Source organism: Vanacampus margaritifer, chromosome 6 (genome assembly GCF_051991255.1).
Source record: "Vanacampus margaritifer isolate UIUO_Vmar chromosome 6, RoL_Vmar_1.0, whole genome shotgun sequence".
NCBI lineage: Eukaryota > Metazoa > Chordata > Actinopteri > Syngnathiformes > Syngnathidae > Vanacampus > Vanacampus margaritifer.
This window is the reverse complement of record NC_135437.1, coordinates 26,026,257-26,045,154: the sequence shown is the minus strand read 5'-3', so window position 1 is coordinate 26,045,154 and position 18,898 is coordinate 26,026,257. Positions and strand designations below refer to the sequence as shown.

The 18,898-nt window shown below is 39.2% G+C and overlaps 2 protein-coding genes across 3 annotated transcripts in view; one reads left to right on the top strand and one right to left on the bottom strand.

Moving 5' to 3' along the window:
• Positions 1-8,752, top strand: part of necab2 (N-terminal EF-hand calcium binding protein 2) — a 127,395-nt gene extending 118,643 nt beyond the window's left edge. Inside the window, exon 13 of the mRNA XM_077567089.1 lies at positions 7,369-8,752. Within this exon, the coding sequence (XP_077423215.1) occupies positions 7,369-7,394 (26 nt within the window). The 3' untranslated portion in view covers positions 7,395-8,752. The remainder of the gene's footprint in view (positions 1-7,368) is intronic.
• On the bottom strand, positions 481-18,104 carry slc38a8a (solute carrier family 38 member 8a). 2 transcript variants are annotated; one of them, XM_077567086.1, is made up of 10 exons: positions 15,867-18,102; positions 15,191-15,389; positions 13,171-13,327; positions 11,812-11,916; positions 9,421-9,478; positions 5,905-6,019; positions 3,745-3,892; positions 2,957-3,159; positions 2,828-2,879; positions 481-1,236 (listed from the first exon to the last, which is right to left on the bottom strand). In XM_077567086.1, exons 1-10 carry the CDS (start codon positions 16,065-16,067, stop codon positions 1,134-1,136), a joined length of 1,341 nt encoding a protein of 446 aa, XP_077423212.1. In that variant the 5' UTR covers positions 16,068-18,102; the 3' UTR covers positions 481-1,133. The 2 variants fall into 2 exon arrangements, with proteins under 2 accessions (XP_077423212.1, XP_077423213.1); XM_077567087.1 differs by lacking the exon at positions 3,745-3,892 and having other exon boundaries at positions 2,957-3,154; positions 15,867-18,104.
• Positions 18,105-18,898: the final 794 nt, after the last annotated feature.

Here is an 18,898-nt window from a genome sequence, read left to right as displayed (position 1 = left end):
CTGTTCTAAATGTACAATATTTTTTCCCCCCTAGGTTTTCATACTCTTGTTAACAATGCATTTTTGACGTATATAGCCATCAATGGCAGTGAATGAGTTAAGCACATTACACAAGAGATGGTTACACTGTAGTCTAGTGGTGAGCATGTCTGTCGCACAGTCAGGAGATCTGGGTTTGAATTTCTGTTGGAATAACTCGCTGTGGTTTATAAATGTTGTGATTGCAAAATGAAGCACCATCTTTTTGCTCCTCTAGATGGTGTTCTTGGTTTAAAGATGCAGAGGAAGTGTAATAAATCCCCTTTGCAGTAGCTTTCATTTTTAAACCATCTAGAAGAGTCACAAATATCACAAGTGCTTCATGAAGCTTCATTTAGCTATCACTAGTTTTGGGCTATTCATAAACATGCTTCTTAGGTCGATTGAAATTCTGGACAATATCATAAAATAAATGTAGTACTAATATGTCTCCTTTAAACACATTTACACAGTTATGTAAAATATTACATTATTTATTCACCAGTTTCAATGCAGTTTAACCCAAAAAGCTTGTTTAACAGTATTTACACACATGACAAAATATATTCTATACGCCCTAACACTGAACTCATGTCATTAGGTTGCCACAACGATCAACTATTAGATGTTTTTAAATTATTAATAGCATGCAAACTTCAACCATACTGACAACATTAGGCGTCCAAGTCTTTGGTATAAATTAGTGTATGTTTCAAATTGAGACCAGAACTTTATTGAACCTTAATTTGGAGAGATGGACATATTTATATCACCCTGGCCTCAAGCTCTTTTCTCTTAGCCACCAAAAAATATTTCTGCTGCACAAAAACGATCAAGTGGCAGAAGAGTGTGATGAAATTACTGTGACTACATTATATCTTCTCGACACAATAAGAAGTATAGTAAAGTCAGAAGTGATTGTTAAGTTACTTGTAAATGTGAAAAAATTAACCCAAGCCAAAGGAACAACATAAGACACCAAGACGGGCTTCGGAACTTTACAGAGTCTATGTTTGTTGTCATTAAGCTAATTAGCAACTGGCAAAGGGCACGCCTAAATCCTGTGAAAAACGTGATTGTCGTGGGACGACGACATCAAATCTAGTCTTGAGTTGTCAGATCTTCCCAAGGAGCTGCATGACAGCGGTAGTGGTGCTCTGACCAAATATGAACGCACCACATAGCAGGGTGACCACTCCCCAAAGTGTGAGGACAATTCTGAAACAGAGAAAGATACTTAAAAAATAGATGTGAAAATGTTGTGCTTGTTTGCTTGCTTGATAAAATCATTTAAAATGAAGTTTTATTCATTTGCTGTATACACATAATTCAGAAACATTTTCGAGTATGATACCAAATTCACGCAGTTTGGCAGGTCTAATACACAAATATATGGAATCTTATATCTATTGAAGATTGCACAGTGGCGCAAAAGCCGGCGGATCCTGATTTTCAGATCAGAGCAAGAAGGGTGGCGGTTTCGAGTGCAGCTGTGCTTCCATCATGTTGCGACTTGCATTTTACGGGTATGAAAGGAGCCACGTTGATTGGCTGTGATCGAAGTTGGCTCGCAGATCTGCTGGCCTACATATGTCTGCAAAATTACCAACATTGGGTCTAACGCCCAATTTACACTGACTGCGGAACGGAGTCTGCGTGTCAATTCACACCAGCTGCAGTGCGTTGTGTATGGCGGTGCGGAAGGGATGCGGCGTTCCATTTTTTTCCGGACGCGGATTTTCATGAAGCTGAAGAAATTACTCGAGCCGGACAGGACAGGTAGATCCGGTATATTTCAAAATAAAACCGTTTGCAAACTCATTTTTGGGGGAGGGAAGCTAGCTAAGTACAGACGCTCCCCAACTTACGAACGAGTTACGTTCCGAGCGATCGTTCGTAAGGTGAATTTGTTCGTAAGTTGCTTCAGTGCTATATTTTGTATTATAATTTATGTTTAAAGAGAATACGTACAGTACTGTACTATGTATGTTAGAGAGAGAGAGCGAGAGACACACACAGTATGTACATGTACGTAATAAGATAAATAAAATGAAGTTTAACTTACTTTTGGAAGATGTACTCGATGCTTAAGGATTTGATGGAGGAGGAGGAGGAAGAGGAGGATTTTATATCATGAGAGGTTCTTCGTCGTCGCTGGAATGGGCTTCAAAAGTTACTTCCTCCTCCGTAACTTCAATGTAGGAAGAAGTTGAGGGTCGCGGAGAAGAAGATGAGGGTTGATGAGTATCTTCCTTGGAGGATTTACTAGAAACTGGCCGAAAGAAGCGATCTAACGACGATTGCACAGTTTTCTTCTTTTTTCATCATAAATGATGCGGTAGCACTGTATGGCATCATTCAATTGATTTGCAACCTTTGTGCAACGTTCAATATTTGGGTCTTGCTGCTCGAAGAGTGCGATGGCTTTATCTATGAGCGACAGGCGTTTCTTCTTCCTCCTCCTCCTCGACACGTTGCTCTGCCTCCAATGAGCTCTCACAGCGCCAAGCGTCGGTATTAGCGGCGGAAAGAAGCACTACAGTACTCGGAAAAAGGTGTAAAAAGTGTGGCTATTGTTTACAAATAGGACTCTATATACATGGTTGTTATCGCGTAAACTCAACTCCCCCGTGATCTTGTGGTCTCGCGAGTGCAAATTTCCGAAAACGCACCGCGGCCGTCCCGCAGTCAGTGTAAATTGGGCGTAACCCACCTTTGCGCAGAGTTAGCATATTTCACAAAAATTGAGCCCCAATAACTACACATCTAACTTGATACTCAACCATTCAAACAGAAATGATTTCCTCACCTGGTTTTACAAGACACTGGCTGAGACTGCATGGCAAATATCAGACAGAGTCCTAGTCAAACACACAGAAGATTTTTGGTGAGTGCAGTTTGACCTGTAAGAGTATGTGGATGCAAAACAAGACATTACCTGGGAAGATAAAGATGAAAAACGCACTGATCCCACCAATGACACTGATGACTTTACTGATGTCTGGTACAAACACAGCGATGAGAAGTGTTGCAGTTATCCACAGGAACGTCAGCGTGTACCGACAGCGACTTTCAAACTTGACCGTCAGCACGCGGCCACGCCTCCGCCACCAATTCAGCAGAGGGTCCTGGATCACTGATCTTACAGGACGTGCAAAAGATTACAAAGAAACATGGATTTTGAAGAATTAAACAACAAGCCAAGTCCAAAATATTCATACCAATGTGTTCTATGTGGCCCCACTAGTCTAAAACACAGCAAAAATAGTGTTTGCGGAATAATATTAAAAATATTAATTAGGCAGCAAAATCCACTTGATTTTATCCATCTCAGAAGGCGGCCATTTTGCATACTTGCTCTCGACAAAAAATGACATCACAGTTACTCAAGGCTCAGATAATGACCAATCACAGCTCAACTTGCGAATGTCACATTACCAAATTCAGAAGACAGGTGAGCCATGATTGGTCGTTACCTAGAGCAACTGTGATGTCATTTTCAGTTGGACAGCAGGTGGCAACATGGATGGACGCACCCTGTGATGAACAAAAACGGGTGCATTTTTCTGCTTATTTCCTATTACACAAATGCAATATAAATGAAACTGCCGTCTTTAGACTAGTAGGGGCGCAGAAAATATTATTGTAAAGAAAAGGTTTGACTTCAATTCTCCTTTAAGATCAAACAAGAAAATAAAGATTACATGAATAAGAAATGCCCCCAACCTGCCCAACAGCAGGATGATGGGGTAGATGGTGATAATAGAGACTCCAAAGAGGAGTCTGGCAATGAGCATCAGAATGTCATTGCTCATGTATGACATCAAAATGTCGGCCTTCACATCCTTCCCAAATGTCAGGTACCCATAAACCCCTGCAACAGACACAATGCATCTTGAAGCCACATGCTGTACCTAATGTGAATCAGCACTCTGGTATATGGATGTTTTTTGTTTGTCAGGATGTATTGGCTATATTTAGGGGCCATTATGCGTTTTGAAGACTATTTTTACCGCAGTTCCGTCTTAACATGTGTGTGTGACACTTGAAGCTGCTCCAGTCAAAAATGACGTGTTTAGTGGATTAAACACTGCGCTGAGAAGGTCATGAAAATATTAGCTGTATGTGGAGCGATACTCTCTAAATAACCTGCAGAAAATACTACATTGCTGTCCTAAAAATAGAATTTTGCCCAGTCTGTTTTTGAGAAATGACGATGAGAACGTTTGTACTTTGAATATTTAAACTTGTCATCTGAATAACGTGTTTCTTCCTCACCAAGGTGTGGCTCAGGAGGGAATGTGATGTTATACTTGGGCAATATACAATTTTTTTGATGTAACCATCCAATAATAGTTGCAATAGTCCTGCTGGTTTTTAGTCATTTTCAATATAGCACGGTGTTCCAAGTGGCGCAGGGGGTCATGTCAAGAAATATTGAGCTGGTGAGCATGGTGAAAGGAATACGTACGTTTAAGGTCAAAATTACTTACTCAAAGCCTTCCTCTTTTTTTTTTTTCATTTTAAAGAATTAATATTCCAAATCTTTGTTTATTTGAACATTGTCTTGGTACTTATTGAGAAGTCTTTTTTTAAAGTATTTAGAATTTTCATTGAGACTAACCAATTCAGTCGGATTCAATCATTGCATTACTAGCAGCCATGCATACAGCAAACTTTTTGAAGCATTCACTCGGACAATGTAAATCTAACAATTGAGAGACCGTCTCTTTGCCATGCATTCTTGTCCTATTCTCAAATGTATGTATTTACTACAGTCATTTCTGGACCATAAGCCGCTACTTTTTCACTTGCATTCGACCCTGCGGCTAATACAAAGGTGCGACTTATCCATCCGATCACAAGGGGGGGGGGGGGGGCAAGAGTGTTAAGCAGAGCAAAACAAACCAAGTGATTCCAAGTACAGGAGGAGAGACGGAACGCGAGTGAGACAATTTGTGCACTCATTATGGAAAAGAAAGTAACGGGAACCCGGTGCGGTAACATTAAAACACCTGCGGCTTACAGTCGGGTGAGGCTTATATGTGTAACAAACTTGAGTACAGTATTCAATTAATTTAGCTGGTGCGGCTTATAGTCCAGAAATGACAGAAATCATGACATAAAAGCTGAATGGCGCTGTAGATTCCATCATAATTAAAAATGGTAAGTTTGGCAGTTATCTGAATCAGTCATGAGGTCAGATAATATTTCAAATATCCAGTCTATAATTATGGAAATTATTAGAATTATCCACAAATTGATTTTATTTTTATTTATTTTTTTAAGTTTTAAACTCCACAATCTGCTTTTTGGTGGCATTGTAAAAACAAGTCATGCCTGTTGAATAGCATATGGCTGGTGTCGAGCCGAAACTTCATAAGTCACAATTTGGTCAATTTAATATGTTTTCCAAGAATCTATACTATTGGTCATTCTACACGTATGGGTGTTATTTTTTTATAAATTATTCACCTATCAAAAGTGTTGAAAATGTCAAAAAGTGACTATTTTGTAGGAAAAGGTTTCGGACCAAAGCCAGCCATGTACAATATAAATGAGTTGCCCCCATTAAGTAAGAATCCATCTTATTTAGGACCAAATTTGTCTTCAACAAGATGCTCCCATTTTGGTGTAGTCTCCTTTTTGTTCAAAACGTTAATCCTAACACATTTATGACACATTTTTGATAGCTTGTCGGCGTACTTTTTTTCACATGACCGAGATGAACCCTTTGAAATAAATACGATTAAGACGTTAGATAAGATAAAATGTCAGAGGTCCTGACCCCCAGGCCTTGAATTTGACACCTGTGCAACACAGTTGGTTTCTTCTTAGTCTGGTGTTGATTTATGATTTGACTTTCCAAGCAGACCGTTATCTGACCTGTGAGAGAATAAATGATGAGGCAGATAATCATAGCAACCACAGAGATGAAGGCCCAGTGAGAGAGACGCTGGTTCTCCATGCTGCTGTAAATGGCGATGGATGCTTCGTGACACTGGAACATAGAACAAAAATATACTCTTGATTACAGTTCATTAATATTATTATTATTAATACATGAATAAATGAATATTTTGTGAAAAAAAATTCCACACTAAATGTAAATCATATATCATAATAATAATCCAATCTGTTTGCAATTTACTTTCTAACAACCAATTATGTTCCTAGCCATGTAATGTTAATTGTAGATTAGATTCGACAATTCAAATTGTCACCTGTTAGTTGAAACTATGAAGAAATTATATTCAGAGCATGTTTGGGTAATTTGTTGCAAGCAACTTTAATTGATCACTAATTTGGCGATCAATGAAAATGTAGTGAAATCCCTACCAAATGACCAATAAAAAAAGTAATTATGTTTTATTGTAGTGTGATTTGAGCAGCATCGCCATTGGCTTACAAAGTGTAGAACACAGATAAGTGTAAAACTCAAGGCCCGGGGGGGCCAGATTCCCATCATCATTTTATGAGGCCTGCAAAAGCAGATTAGGGTACTACATGTTTCTTGTTAAAACTCTAAATTTCAAAATATCTTCACATTTAAAAATGTGGAGATATTACCAGCATTTTTTTCTTACCTATCCCCGTTACGTAATATGAGGCGATAATACATTTATGTGTGTTCGCTGTCATAACAGCCCTCCAAAGGAAATCACAACTACGATGTGGCTCCCGACAAAAATGAGTTTCACGCCCCTGTTTAGATCAAATTAGGGCTGGCCCAAAAATAAAATCCCAATTTTTTTTTCAGTCATTCAGGACAATTACAATTTGCATCAATTTTAATCTAATAAACCCAACAAACATTTAAAAGTGTCGTTTATTCAAAAATAATTCCTGTGCAACATGTTCAGCCAATAAAAATGTATACTGATTCTAAATCAGTTTTAGCATAAGTGCCACAATTAAGTAGTTGGTAGCTGTTGAAAACATGTCTTGTAAACCATACATCCAGCACTTTGCCATTTGTGCAAAATTACAACTCACAATAACAGTTGAATGCAACCGAACATAAGAACAACAGCTTTTAATAATCAAGAAGACAAAACTCGATTTGACGATTTAGCAAATTTTCAAAGATTTGATTTTTTAAATGACGATTAATCAAATGAATTCAATGTATTGCCCAGCCCTAGATCAAATCCATTTTTTAATCCCCATAAACATTTTGAGTAGAATAAAACATCCTAATTACTTTTCTAACTCTTGCTATTTCCCAGCGTAGATCCATGAAGAGATCCTGCAGGAATTGGTCTTAACCCCAACATGACTTATCTTGTCTCTCAGGTGCTCCCAGAACAAAGTCTGGGTCTTAATATTTTTATCTCTCTGCCACTGTAGCAAGCTGCAGTTTGATAGGACGTTAAATGAAGGATTGGGCCGAAACCAGTGAGCCTGTTAAACCAAGACACGGGCCACGACACAGAATCTTGTCCCCACTTGATCCCAGGTGCCATCTACTCCCCTTTTCCTGCCGCAGCCCGTGCCACTTGCCAGGATCTCATCAGCTCTCCATTCAGACCTTTGCACAGCAATCACTCAGCCCGAGGTGCGAGTGTCTGTGTGTGTTTGTGTGATAGGACATGCACTAATCCTTTTGCACGCTCCCTTCCCGTGAGTAGATCCTGCCTGCATCTGTCAGGGGTTACCTTGGCAACTTGGAGCGTTACACACAAGTCTGAATTGCTTTTTCCGCAACTTGACCTGCCTATTAAATATGAAAAGCTCATTCTGATGTGCTTAGTTGCCGCCGGCTTTGCCAGTGATGTGCCCTTTACAAGCTAAACACACGTGCGAGAAAGTTCAGGGTTCGAGTTTGCAGACCTTGCATTCCCTTCATCAGTTATCGTCACTTACTATGTTTATTTTTCACTTGACCTTTTACAATAAGTGCTGATGTGTGTTTTTTTTCCAGAATTCTGAAGTGGTTCAATCCGCACAAAGTGGCTAGAATGTTCAAAAGGTGACTGGCTTTCACACATTCAATGCCTTCTTAACTCTTTGACTGCCAGACGTTTTCAGAAAAGGGATGCCGTGGGTGCCAGCCGATTTAAGCATTTTGACTGATCTTTCAAGGTCCACAGAAAATTATGTGTTTGGACTATGGAAACACACATACTACCAAATGGAAGATTGAAGATCTCATCTTTCATCAGAAAAAAAAAGTTTGTTTCTACCTTATTCCGTTTTTCAGTAATCAACAATAGAAAATGGTTAGTTTCACCTCTGTTTTGAAACAAACATCTTTTAACGTCTTTGGCACTCCTCCATAGGATTTTACTAAACGTTATTTAACGTTTTTGGCAGTCAAAGAGCTAAGCACAAACACACATACATACATTCTGGCATAACTGCAACAACAAAAAAGTATTTTGTAAACTACTTTATTCATTAAAAATGACACTAGAATTTAAATGACAAATTTGGATGTATTTATTTATTTGAGTCTAAGTGGGGTGATATTTGTTCTCTGCATTTGACCCATCCACAGAACCCCCAATTCCAACCCATAATGCTGGTTATCAAGCAGGGAGGCAAATGGGTCCCATTTTTATAGTCTTTGGTATGATTTTACTCTATTTGGTCCCACTCTAGAATTAAAAAAAATGTACACTTGGAAGTGAGTAAAATAAAAACGTACCCTGAGCCATGCCGCTCCTTCTGTGTGTTAATATATCACTCGTGTCAGCTAGAATCTTCGTACCGCCAAGATTATAAACTGTTTTTGGTCTCCTTTTGGTTAGCAGCAAACTGTAGGAGTGGCATAGCTCAGGTGGTAGAGTCTCCAAAGTTGAAGGCCGCGAGTTTGTTCCTCAATTCTTGTAACTTTTTTTTGGGGGGGGTGGGGGGGGTTAAACTATTAAAATTTAGTCAAAGACTTAGAATTTCTGAGTGAAAAATCTTTCATATATTTTTTCATGGGATAGGCAATTTCTCTGACATACTAAAAATACTTGAGCAAAATTTACTCTGAATATTTAACTCTCTTTCAAGTGTAAATTTTACTCTCTTTAGCGTGGGACCAAATAGACTCTGTTTAGACTAAAATATACTCTAAAATGTGGCTTGGGTCCTACTTAAGTCCCACTATTGACAAAAACAAACATCTTCGTCCTGACTTCTGCCAAGATGCCCTTGAGCAAGGCAATGAACAACCGGCAGACACAGCGCAGGTCTACACAGTAGCATTTGCAATATTTATATCTCATTTGTGGCTACCAAATTCTACAAAAAGAAGAGTAAAAAAAAAAAAATAATAAAAACTGAGCACATTTTCCTATTTGGATTGAAAGCCACAATCAGGTGCTCAACACCACGTGCCCTGCTGGTCACAAAATTATGCTGCTAACACATTACCAATATAAACAAATGCATGTCCATGGTTATACTTACTTGGAAGCCGAAACAGATGGTTGGGATGACGCTGAACGTGGATGCCCAGGAACTGATTCTACACAGAAGGAAACAAGTTAACACCATTTCAAATGCTTTGGCGTCAACAAACACCCGTGAGTGCTTCTTTCAAGTGCAGCTCAGTGAAAACCTCAGAATCGTGACAGTGAAAGCGGAGTGGTGATGTATTTTTGTCCATCCTATTAGTCTCAATTCATTTTATAGATAAGACTCATGGAAGCCATATTTCCTGGAAGCAACTTAATGACATTGCTGTGACTGTCAAGTCGAGTTATGGCCTAGAAGCATGTCTCAGATGACCCAAATTTGCTTTTAGAGGACATGGTGACCCACATAAACATACGACATTAACTTTTTTTGGTTCGATTAATCACATCTTTGAATTTCGATTAATCATGATTAATCGCCTAATAAAAAAGCCTTTTTTTTAATCAAAAATGTTTCCCCGCCTAATTTGAAGAGCACCGGTATGTGCTAATTATTTTAACATTTAATGTTATGAGGACGTCTTGAACAATTTTTTGATCAGCTGCACACGCTCATCCTCCTCTTTTTCTAATCAGTTAATTACTTGCATATTTTAAAATGGAAAAAGAATGACCCCAATATTTTGACATGAACAAATATTGTAAATGTGATACATAAACATTTATTAAATGCTTTACTTTAATGCATGTACTTATGTTTATTGCCCAGACACAACCTGTGATACCTTAAACGTAGCCATCCGTTGTCACGTTAAAGCAGTGGTGGGCAAACTCTGTCCCAGAGGGCCGGCGTCTCAGTTTTGGGAGGTTTCCCTGTTGCAACGCAGCTGATTCCAATCAACAGGTTCATTACCAAGCTTATGCAGAGCTTGCTGATGAGCTGATCATATATCAGCTGTGTTGGAAACATCCAAAACCTGCAGGACTCCGGCCCTCGAGGACCGAGTGTGCCCACCCCCTGCGCTAAAGGATAAGCCATGGTCAAAATTAATCTGTGTTAATTCTATAATAAATTAATATTTTTTTGTGATTAATTACTAAGGTGACTATGATATCTATTTATACCTATAGTTCACGGGGGACCTTTAAATTGACTTTTTATTTTGAATTGTAACATCTTATTCTGAGAGCGTCATTTTTACTAAGATGGACTGTTGTGATGTTATCCCAAGTTCTCTTTATTATTATTTTAAATAAATCTTGTTTTCCTTTATCCTTTCCCACTAAACTGCAAGGTCACGTTTAATCTCCAAAATCTCTCTGCCTTCACAATCCTGATGGACATTATCGTCACATGTAACTGTTTATGTACTGTATATTTATATAATGCAGTCTAAAATTAACATATTTTTAAAAAAAGAAGAAAAAAAGATTACTTGAGGAGCTATGATTGGCTACCAGTGAGCATATTTGGTTCACTAAGGTTGGTTGGTTTGGAGTTCAAATCTGGGCTCCATCTTTCCTCTGCGTTGATCGGTATGGATTTCTCCTGTACACAGGCTTCCTCCCATTATCCAAAAAATGTGCTTGTGAGGATTAGTGAAGACTCTAAACTGTATTGGGGTGTATATGGTTGTTTTTCTGTACAGTATGCGCCCTGTGAGTGTCTGCTGACCAGTCCGAGGTGTAGCCTGCCTCTCACCCAAAACTCAGCAAAGATGGGCTCTATCTTACGCAAGACTCTAGTCAGGCGACGCAATATAGTTAATGGATGAACGAGTAGTTTATCAACTGAACATTTTTTCCATCGCCAAGCAAGGACATTTTATGTAGTTACACTTATAGATATTGAGAAGAAAAGGTCAAAGCCATCGCGCGTAATGTAAAAAGAAAAGAGGAGGAGAAGCGAGCCGCTATCAGGTCAGTTTTATTTCTAATGACATTTAAATTAAATAACAATGAAATAGTAATTTAATAGAGGGGTACCAACTTGAAATCGTCACTAACTGCTCATGTAAAGTTCGTTAGTATGGTGCTTTATGACCCCTTGTTTTGTCTTCTTGATTAGCCACTCACAAAGATGGTCGCTTGATTGCTTAAGATCCTTTATTTATTTTTTTTACATGTTTCGAGTTCAATTGACCTGACATCAGATGGCAAATTAAGAGCATGTTAGTTTGTTTAGAAATGAATTTCAGCACTAACAGACATTGTAAGGCATCTTCAAGTTTGTTTTTTAAAATAAACGCTGCAGTGAGAGGCTATCAACACTAGCAAGTTGCAATGTTCTCTGTTTGGTTCGAATTAATTGACATTAGGATATACCAAAGTATTAAATGCACCAGAGAGGGTCAAAGTGAGGTCTCACACACGGTGCCAAGCTAGGACTGCACAAACACACACACACAGAAAGGCACACTTAGCCAGACGTACACGTACATACCCACTACTGTAGAGTGGGATTATGTGAACCTGACCAGAATGCATCGTGTGGTACTTGATGATGATGGCGATTGTCAGGTAGGTCGCAGCCAGAGTGCCCAGTACACTGTGTGTGGACAGAGACAGAACACAAGCTAAAACATCACTCACAAAAAAAAAAAAGAGAAATGTGGATTATTATCTGTTTTTTATATACTGTACGTATATTTTTGAGTACCACATCAAAGCAACAATAAAGTAAAGCAGATACCAGAACATGCTAATATATATAATTTTTTTTAACATATCACCTTAACCATGTATTTAGTTTAACCGCTAAATCGCTAGTTCAAAGTCATACAAAAGCGGTTCATCATGTTAATTAACCTACAGTACATATTGTCCTGAAGAGATTAAATGAGAACAGTTGTTGTTCATTTTAAAGATAGATTACATGACAATCAAATGAGCGGTAATATTGTATTCAATTCAGTTCATGTTTATTTAATAGTTCAGAGCACCACATCTCAACAGAAGTTGTATCAGGGCACTTTGCACACGGAGCAGGTCTAAGAACATACTCCTCACTTGTTGTATTGTATTGTAGTTTATTGTATTGTTTATACTATCCGACAGACAATGTCTTTTGATAGACATATGTACTCCAAACATCATTCACTCTGCAATGTAGGTTTCGTTTTAGGCACTCTGTGAGAGAAAGTGCAACAGTGAACCCTAGAGGAATATATACTCATCACACCCCAACAGATCAAGGCTGCAGAGCTTTACTGATATCAGCAGACATCCAAAAATCAGTGAATCGTTTGTTGATTGTTTAGATTCAGAAAATATTTCTAAGACACCTGTTTTGTTCGCTACTTTTTCTTCTATCCATAATTTCACTGGTCGTCATTTCAATTTGTGTGTGTGCGTGTTTTGTTTTGTTTTTCTGTTATCTTGACGGTTTGTAGCTCACGGATGTCAATCATATGGTCCTTGGGCATGAAAAAAACTCATCCAGTAGGAGTTTAATTCAATCCTGCAATTGTGTACTGTGTTAAGAGATCTATAGTTTCTGGCTGTTTGTTTACAGTATTCTGTTAGGCGGCATCCTTAATTGTGGTTTGATAAGAAAAAGAAAGTGGGTGGGAGGCACAATGTAAGGAAGAGATACAAACAACAAAAACAATTTATTGCTTTGCATTAAAACCCAATGGAAAAAAAAAACCTGATTGTTATTAATATCAATTATAGTATGATTTTACTGGTCACTTGACGCAAGTTTGCCACCCCTGTTCTAGATCATTGAAATGACAATAAATATATCAAATGAACCTTGTTCCGTGTGCGCATGTGCAGTGAGCACAATCGGAAGCCAGACCTGATGTATTTTTGAATGCTGATCTCTTTGGGGGTGGATATCGGTAGAATGAGGAAGGCACACAGTAGCACCAGGGCAAAGCGTTGGTCCGTGTAGAAGTGATAGGGCATCTCTGAGTCTGGCAAATCAGTCACTAGCGTATACAGAGGGCCGTACACTAGGAGACACAATAAGCAAACAAGAACATTTCACCACCGTCTGAAAGAGCAAGTGCAGCAAACAAATTGACTAAATCAGACTAATGGGGCAGACCAATTTAATTTCAGAGAATAAATCATTGCATACCCAAACCACTAACAAGTGCCATATGTATACATACCAGAATATCTGTTTCTGGATGAGCAGCATAAATAGTATCGTTATTGATGAGTAAAATAGATTCATTTATCTCTAGCGTCTCAAATGATGATGTAACTTCTGGTTTGGGCACAGTGGACAACGACCAGACTGTTAAAAGTTTGACTTGCTCAGTCGGACCTCGTGCAATACACTCATATGGAGCACTGTTCCAACGCCCACAGCCAATTACATTTAACCGGAAATTACAGTTAAGGCCGACATCTTGTTCTGTCCAACTCCAGCGATCTTGAAATTAATAGTGCAATGTCAATGGCATATCTGAGTGCCCGAAAAAAAAAAAAAGTATTTGGGGTTAGACTTTTTTTCAGTGAATCAGATGCCATTGGCATTCACATTTTTTTTATGTTTATACACACTGCCTAATAGAAAGAAGGAAAATAAATGTTCGGGTTGTGGTGATTTAAAGGGAACTCACCCCATTTAATATGGCTCCCAAATGTACATGGTGCCCATAAATGGATGCGGTTCAGCCATCTAGTTTTGTCTTCAGATTCAACTCAGTGAAGTCAATGGCTTTATCAGGGTAATGAGAGGGTGATGATTTTTCTGGCAAGAGTTGGATCCCCAGCTGGATGAACTTTTGTGTTTAATATATATATATATATATATATATATATATATATATATATATATATATATATATATATATATATATATATGTCTATTAAGCCTTTCTTAATTCGGATGTCATATAATGTATTTTTTTTTTTTACTGCACAACAACCGCAGCTGTAAGAATGAGCTGTATATAATGAATTGAGATAATTAAAAAATAATAATCTAATCATAAATAAGTAATTACAATGTTAGCTTCTAATTAAAATCTACAATTGCTCTCTTGACATAAAGCATAAAGTAGTTGTATTCAGTCTTGTTGCACTTTGTGCAAAAAGATGACCACAACTACTAAACAGTTTATCAAATGAATGACTCACTAAAGAGAACAAGCCATTTTTAACACTAGATTGGTCAATAATGAAAACAAACAAAAAGCACATGGTCTAACCAAAGATTATAGAATTGTTTTAGGGGGTGGGGGTCATTTATATTCCCACAATGGATTAGGGTTTTTTTTCTTCAATGGATTAGTTATTTGCCACTGATGAATTATTATAGCCACTTCATGCAGAATACTTTCATTTTCAGGTGCTCAAAATGTTTGGAAAAACTGACAAGAGGTTAAATGGCCAGATATGGATATGTGGTCAATTCCTTTGTCCATCTAATGCTTGTTTATAGTTTAAGTTCACTGGTGTTTGATAGAAGTAACAAACAAAAATGTAAATCTTAAACACTTTGTTTATGTTTACATCCAGCTAAGTGCTACAAAACTGATCCAAATTGGTTATTCAACATGAGCGTATTCAACAGCCAGTCAGTCACCTGACCTGGATCCAAACGACGACGGTTTTCATACGTTCATTGAATCCAAACGTGAAAGAAGTTGCAAAACACACCCAGGGTGGCAAAGAATATCCCAATTTTGTGATTTTCATGAGCTCTAGGTTTCTGACTTTTGAGCCCTTGAAAATGAAGATCCCTGTAATTTACATAAACTGGCAGTATGATGGTAGATAAAGAGTTCATGTTCATGAACAGATGCATACTGCTGATTTAAAGTATAGAAAATGGGAAAAATAGAGCCAAGACTTCTACTCACATTTCTCCAGCTGGTCATCCAGAATGACAAGGAAGGCCACGGAGATCATAAAAAGGTTAAAAACAAAGCAGATCTCACACAGTTGACCTATGGTTGGCCCACACACCTCCTTCACCACCGCCTGGTAGGTGCATTGGCCACTGATGGACGACGAATAGCCCAGGATGATCAAACCACTGACCAGGAAGACGAGAGAGACCTGAGTGTAAAAATAGACGGCACTGATATCTCCAAGTTCATGATGTATTCAATGCAAAAACGGCAGCTGGTTTTATTTACAAGCACACTAAATGAGAGTAACCGTAAGATCAATTGTAATCCTGGCAAGGGTTTTATAAAATCCTCTTTAATTTAGCATGTGAAAAGTATTATGCTGCAAGACCGGATGTGTTCCCGGCTACACGTGCGGACAGTATACAACTGGGGGCAAAACATATAGCTAAGTAGTTTGACACCCCCATTTGAAACAAACACAAAAAAAATCTACTATACATAATCATGTTGAAAAGAAACACGGAAAATGTATCTCTAAAAACTTGTAATCCTGCTGTGCGAGTTCAAATGCTGACACGTGAGTCTACAAAACACAAACACCATCAAAGACAATATCAAAAAACAAATAGACTGCGGTGCTATTGTCTGGGTTTTAATTCAACACAAGGTAAACGATACTCACCAGCTCCACTGTGATTGCACTGTGGATGCCCCCGGCTCTCTCAAAAGCCCACGGGAAATTGAGGAGCCCGGCGCCCAGGGCAGACTTGAGCATGATGAAGATGGCCCCCAAGGAGCCGAGCCGGGGCCCAGCCAGATCCACCCTGGGTTTGGCTGATGCTGAAGCCAGAAGGCTGATGCTCTCCCTGGCCAACTCCTCCATATTCACCCACCGGGAAACTCTCAGCGGAATGGACTACTGGCTACATGCGTTCAAGCCACATGAACTAGCGGCCGGGGCACGACTCTGACCATTGAGAGGAGCATGTGAGCACTGAAGCCGTGGAACGCGTGTGAGCTGACAACCATATAGAAATGATGGAAGGCGGGAGGGGTGGACCCTAATTGGAAAACTGAGGATGCCTTAAGGTGCTACTCTGAGCTTTCAAATAAATGGTAACTCCACTACAATTTATTATGATGATAATGATGACGATGATGATTATTAGCTATCCATTTTTTTGTACTGCTTATCCTCACAAGGTTCGGTTGCGATGGAGCCCATCCCAGCCGACTTTGGGCAAGAGGCCAGGTACACTCTAAAGCCTCGTTTCCACCGACGGTATCTACCCTACCCTACTCTACTCTACTCTACTCTACTCTACTCTACTCCAAAATGCGGTGCGTCTCCACAGCCACCACCCGGGAGCCCCTCCTGTCCTCACCTTGCCAGTGATGTCATGCTAAGGTGACCGCAGCTAGCGTGCACTGCACAAATAAGCAAAAACAACGAAGAGCGCAAACAATTGTTTGTGCCTGTTTATTTCAGCCTGAAGACATCGAATGAATATCGCAGCAACCAGAAGACTGCATTCAATAATGTTAAAAAGGTTTGCACCTCCCCAAAAGTTAAAGCATTCATCTGTTTGGAAGCCATTGTTGTCCTCTCATCATCGTTAATGGCAGCTGTTTTCCCGGGGTGGTGGTTTGCGCAGCTGCACATTGATTACATGTCTCGAACCAATCATTGGCCTTCAAAAATAATTACGTCACGTTTTGGAACTGCGCTACTTTTTTCTTTTTCTTTTTTTTAGAACATGTACCAGGAAAAGCGAGTAGAGCCGGGTAGATTTGTTTGTAGAAACGGGGCTTTTGCCGAGTAGAGTAGGGTAGATACCGTTGGTGGAAACTAGGCTTAAATTGGTTGGCAGCCAATCGCAGAGCACACTTAAGACAACCATTCACACCAATATTCAAACCTATGGACAGTTCACAGTTGGGGACTTTTCATGATACAAAGTTACAGAATAGTCATAACCTACGTATTATGTATGTAGGAATCATTTTGTATGTGAATCACTTTGTGTACCACATACAATAACCTCCCCTCAATAGCATTCAGGTTTCATAGTCCTGCTATTTTGTTTGCCTTCTGTTGTTTTGCATGTCATTCCACTGTTGACCACTAGGATACGGTTTGGGTGTATATCTTTGATCCTGCTTTGGACGCCGACAAAGAGTGAGAGCCGTAAGATTATTTTATAATGTATATCTTTGGGCATGAGTAGAGAAGGATAAGATTGTAAAAAGCAGGATGTTTAATCACAATGATAGACTGGTTGTTCTTTAGGTTTTGGATTTCCCTTTCTCTCACTATTTTTCACTCACACGTTTTCACTCTAACTCTTTCACTCTCTCTCTTGTCTGTGGTGCCTTAGTAATGTTGACTTTCTGATTCACGTTCATTGAGCGAATGTCGTAGTAAAATAATGCATGCTGACTCAGAGAGACAACTAATGGCAACTGAAAGAGTTCTGTCTCTCTCTCAGACTCCCTGTGAGATAGATGTGCTAACAATTTGACCCCTGTACAATTTGGTTTAAATGGGGAAGACTTGTCTGCTTGGCAGCAGGTTTTACAGCAGAAATGTATAATATTATTCACATACTAGACTTCATCGTATTAGCCACAAATTTTGTAAATTCTATTTGAAAAATGAAGTTGTAACGGCCAAATACAATCAACGGAGTCAACGTCAAAATACAATTCATTGCGGCGTCAATGAATGTATGTCTACGAGGCAGATGGCAAGCTGCTCTTCCCATTATGGGTCGCACAGTGGCTGAGGACAGGATATATCTGTAAAAACAAACAGTCAAAGTCATGCTGACACACACAAAGATATTTGTCCCAAACTACACTTTTAAGCATTATGACAACTGTTTGTCACCATAAATAGAACGGCGAAGGGATGTCAGGCTCAAATAGATTTAGACATACTAAATATTTTGTGAGTAGTATTTGATCTGTCAACTGCCAAAGGTATTTAATATGCCATACAACTTGCTATGAAAACAGAAATAAGTCCACAAAATAGAGCAGACCAGGACCACTGATGACCATGGTTAATATTTGTTCTATTACGACCCTTGTCATACGATAACACTGGTTGAGCGATTCCAGATTGAGTCAAAAGGGCCAGGAAAAATGGCTAAAATGCTGCAATTGTAATCTCAAGGTTTGGACAGGATGTCTCTAAATGGCTTAAGTGGTCACGGGTCGCAGGTATTAAAGTCGAGATCCAAGTAAGGTCACAATTTAAATATCTACTTGAGCACATGACACATTTTTTAATCTTTCATGGGGCAGCTGGAGTTTTGATGTTTGGTCAGCCTTCTTGCGGACATGGACTAATGTGAGCAGTAAAGCCTGCTGGGACATATAATGGAGGAGACATGGAAGGGTTTGTGGGGAGAAAGGTTCAATATGTCGCCATGGTGTCTCTTTCAACTGCCTGTTGACCTGATTGGTTCGACAGGAACATTCTGGCATCTGGGAACCTTGGAGCGAAAAGGGCATGTGACCTCCAGTCGCCACCAGCTTTCCCAAATCTTGTTAGAACAGCTAGCTGGCCTCCGAGTCATTTCCCACTTTCCCAAGGTTCCTGGGGGAGATTAGTTGGCCATTGTGGACGGGTGACAAATTCACAGGCTGACCTGGCCTATTAGGCTTGCAAAAGCAGTCAGGGCTCAGACCTGCTGCACATCACCTCTG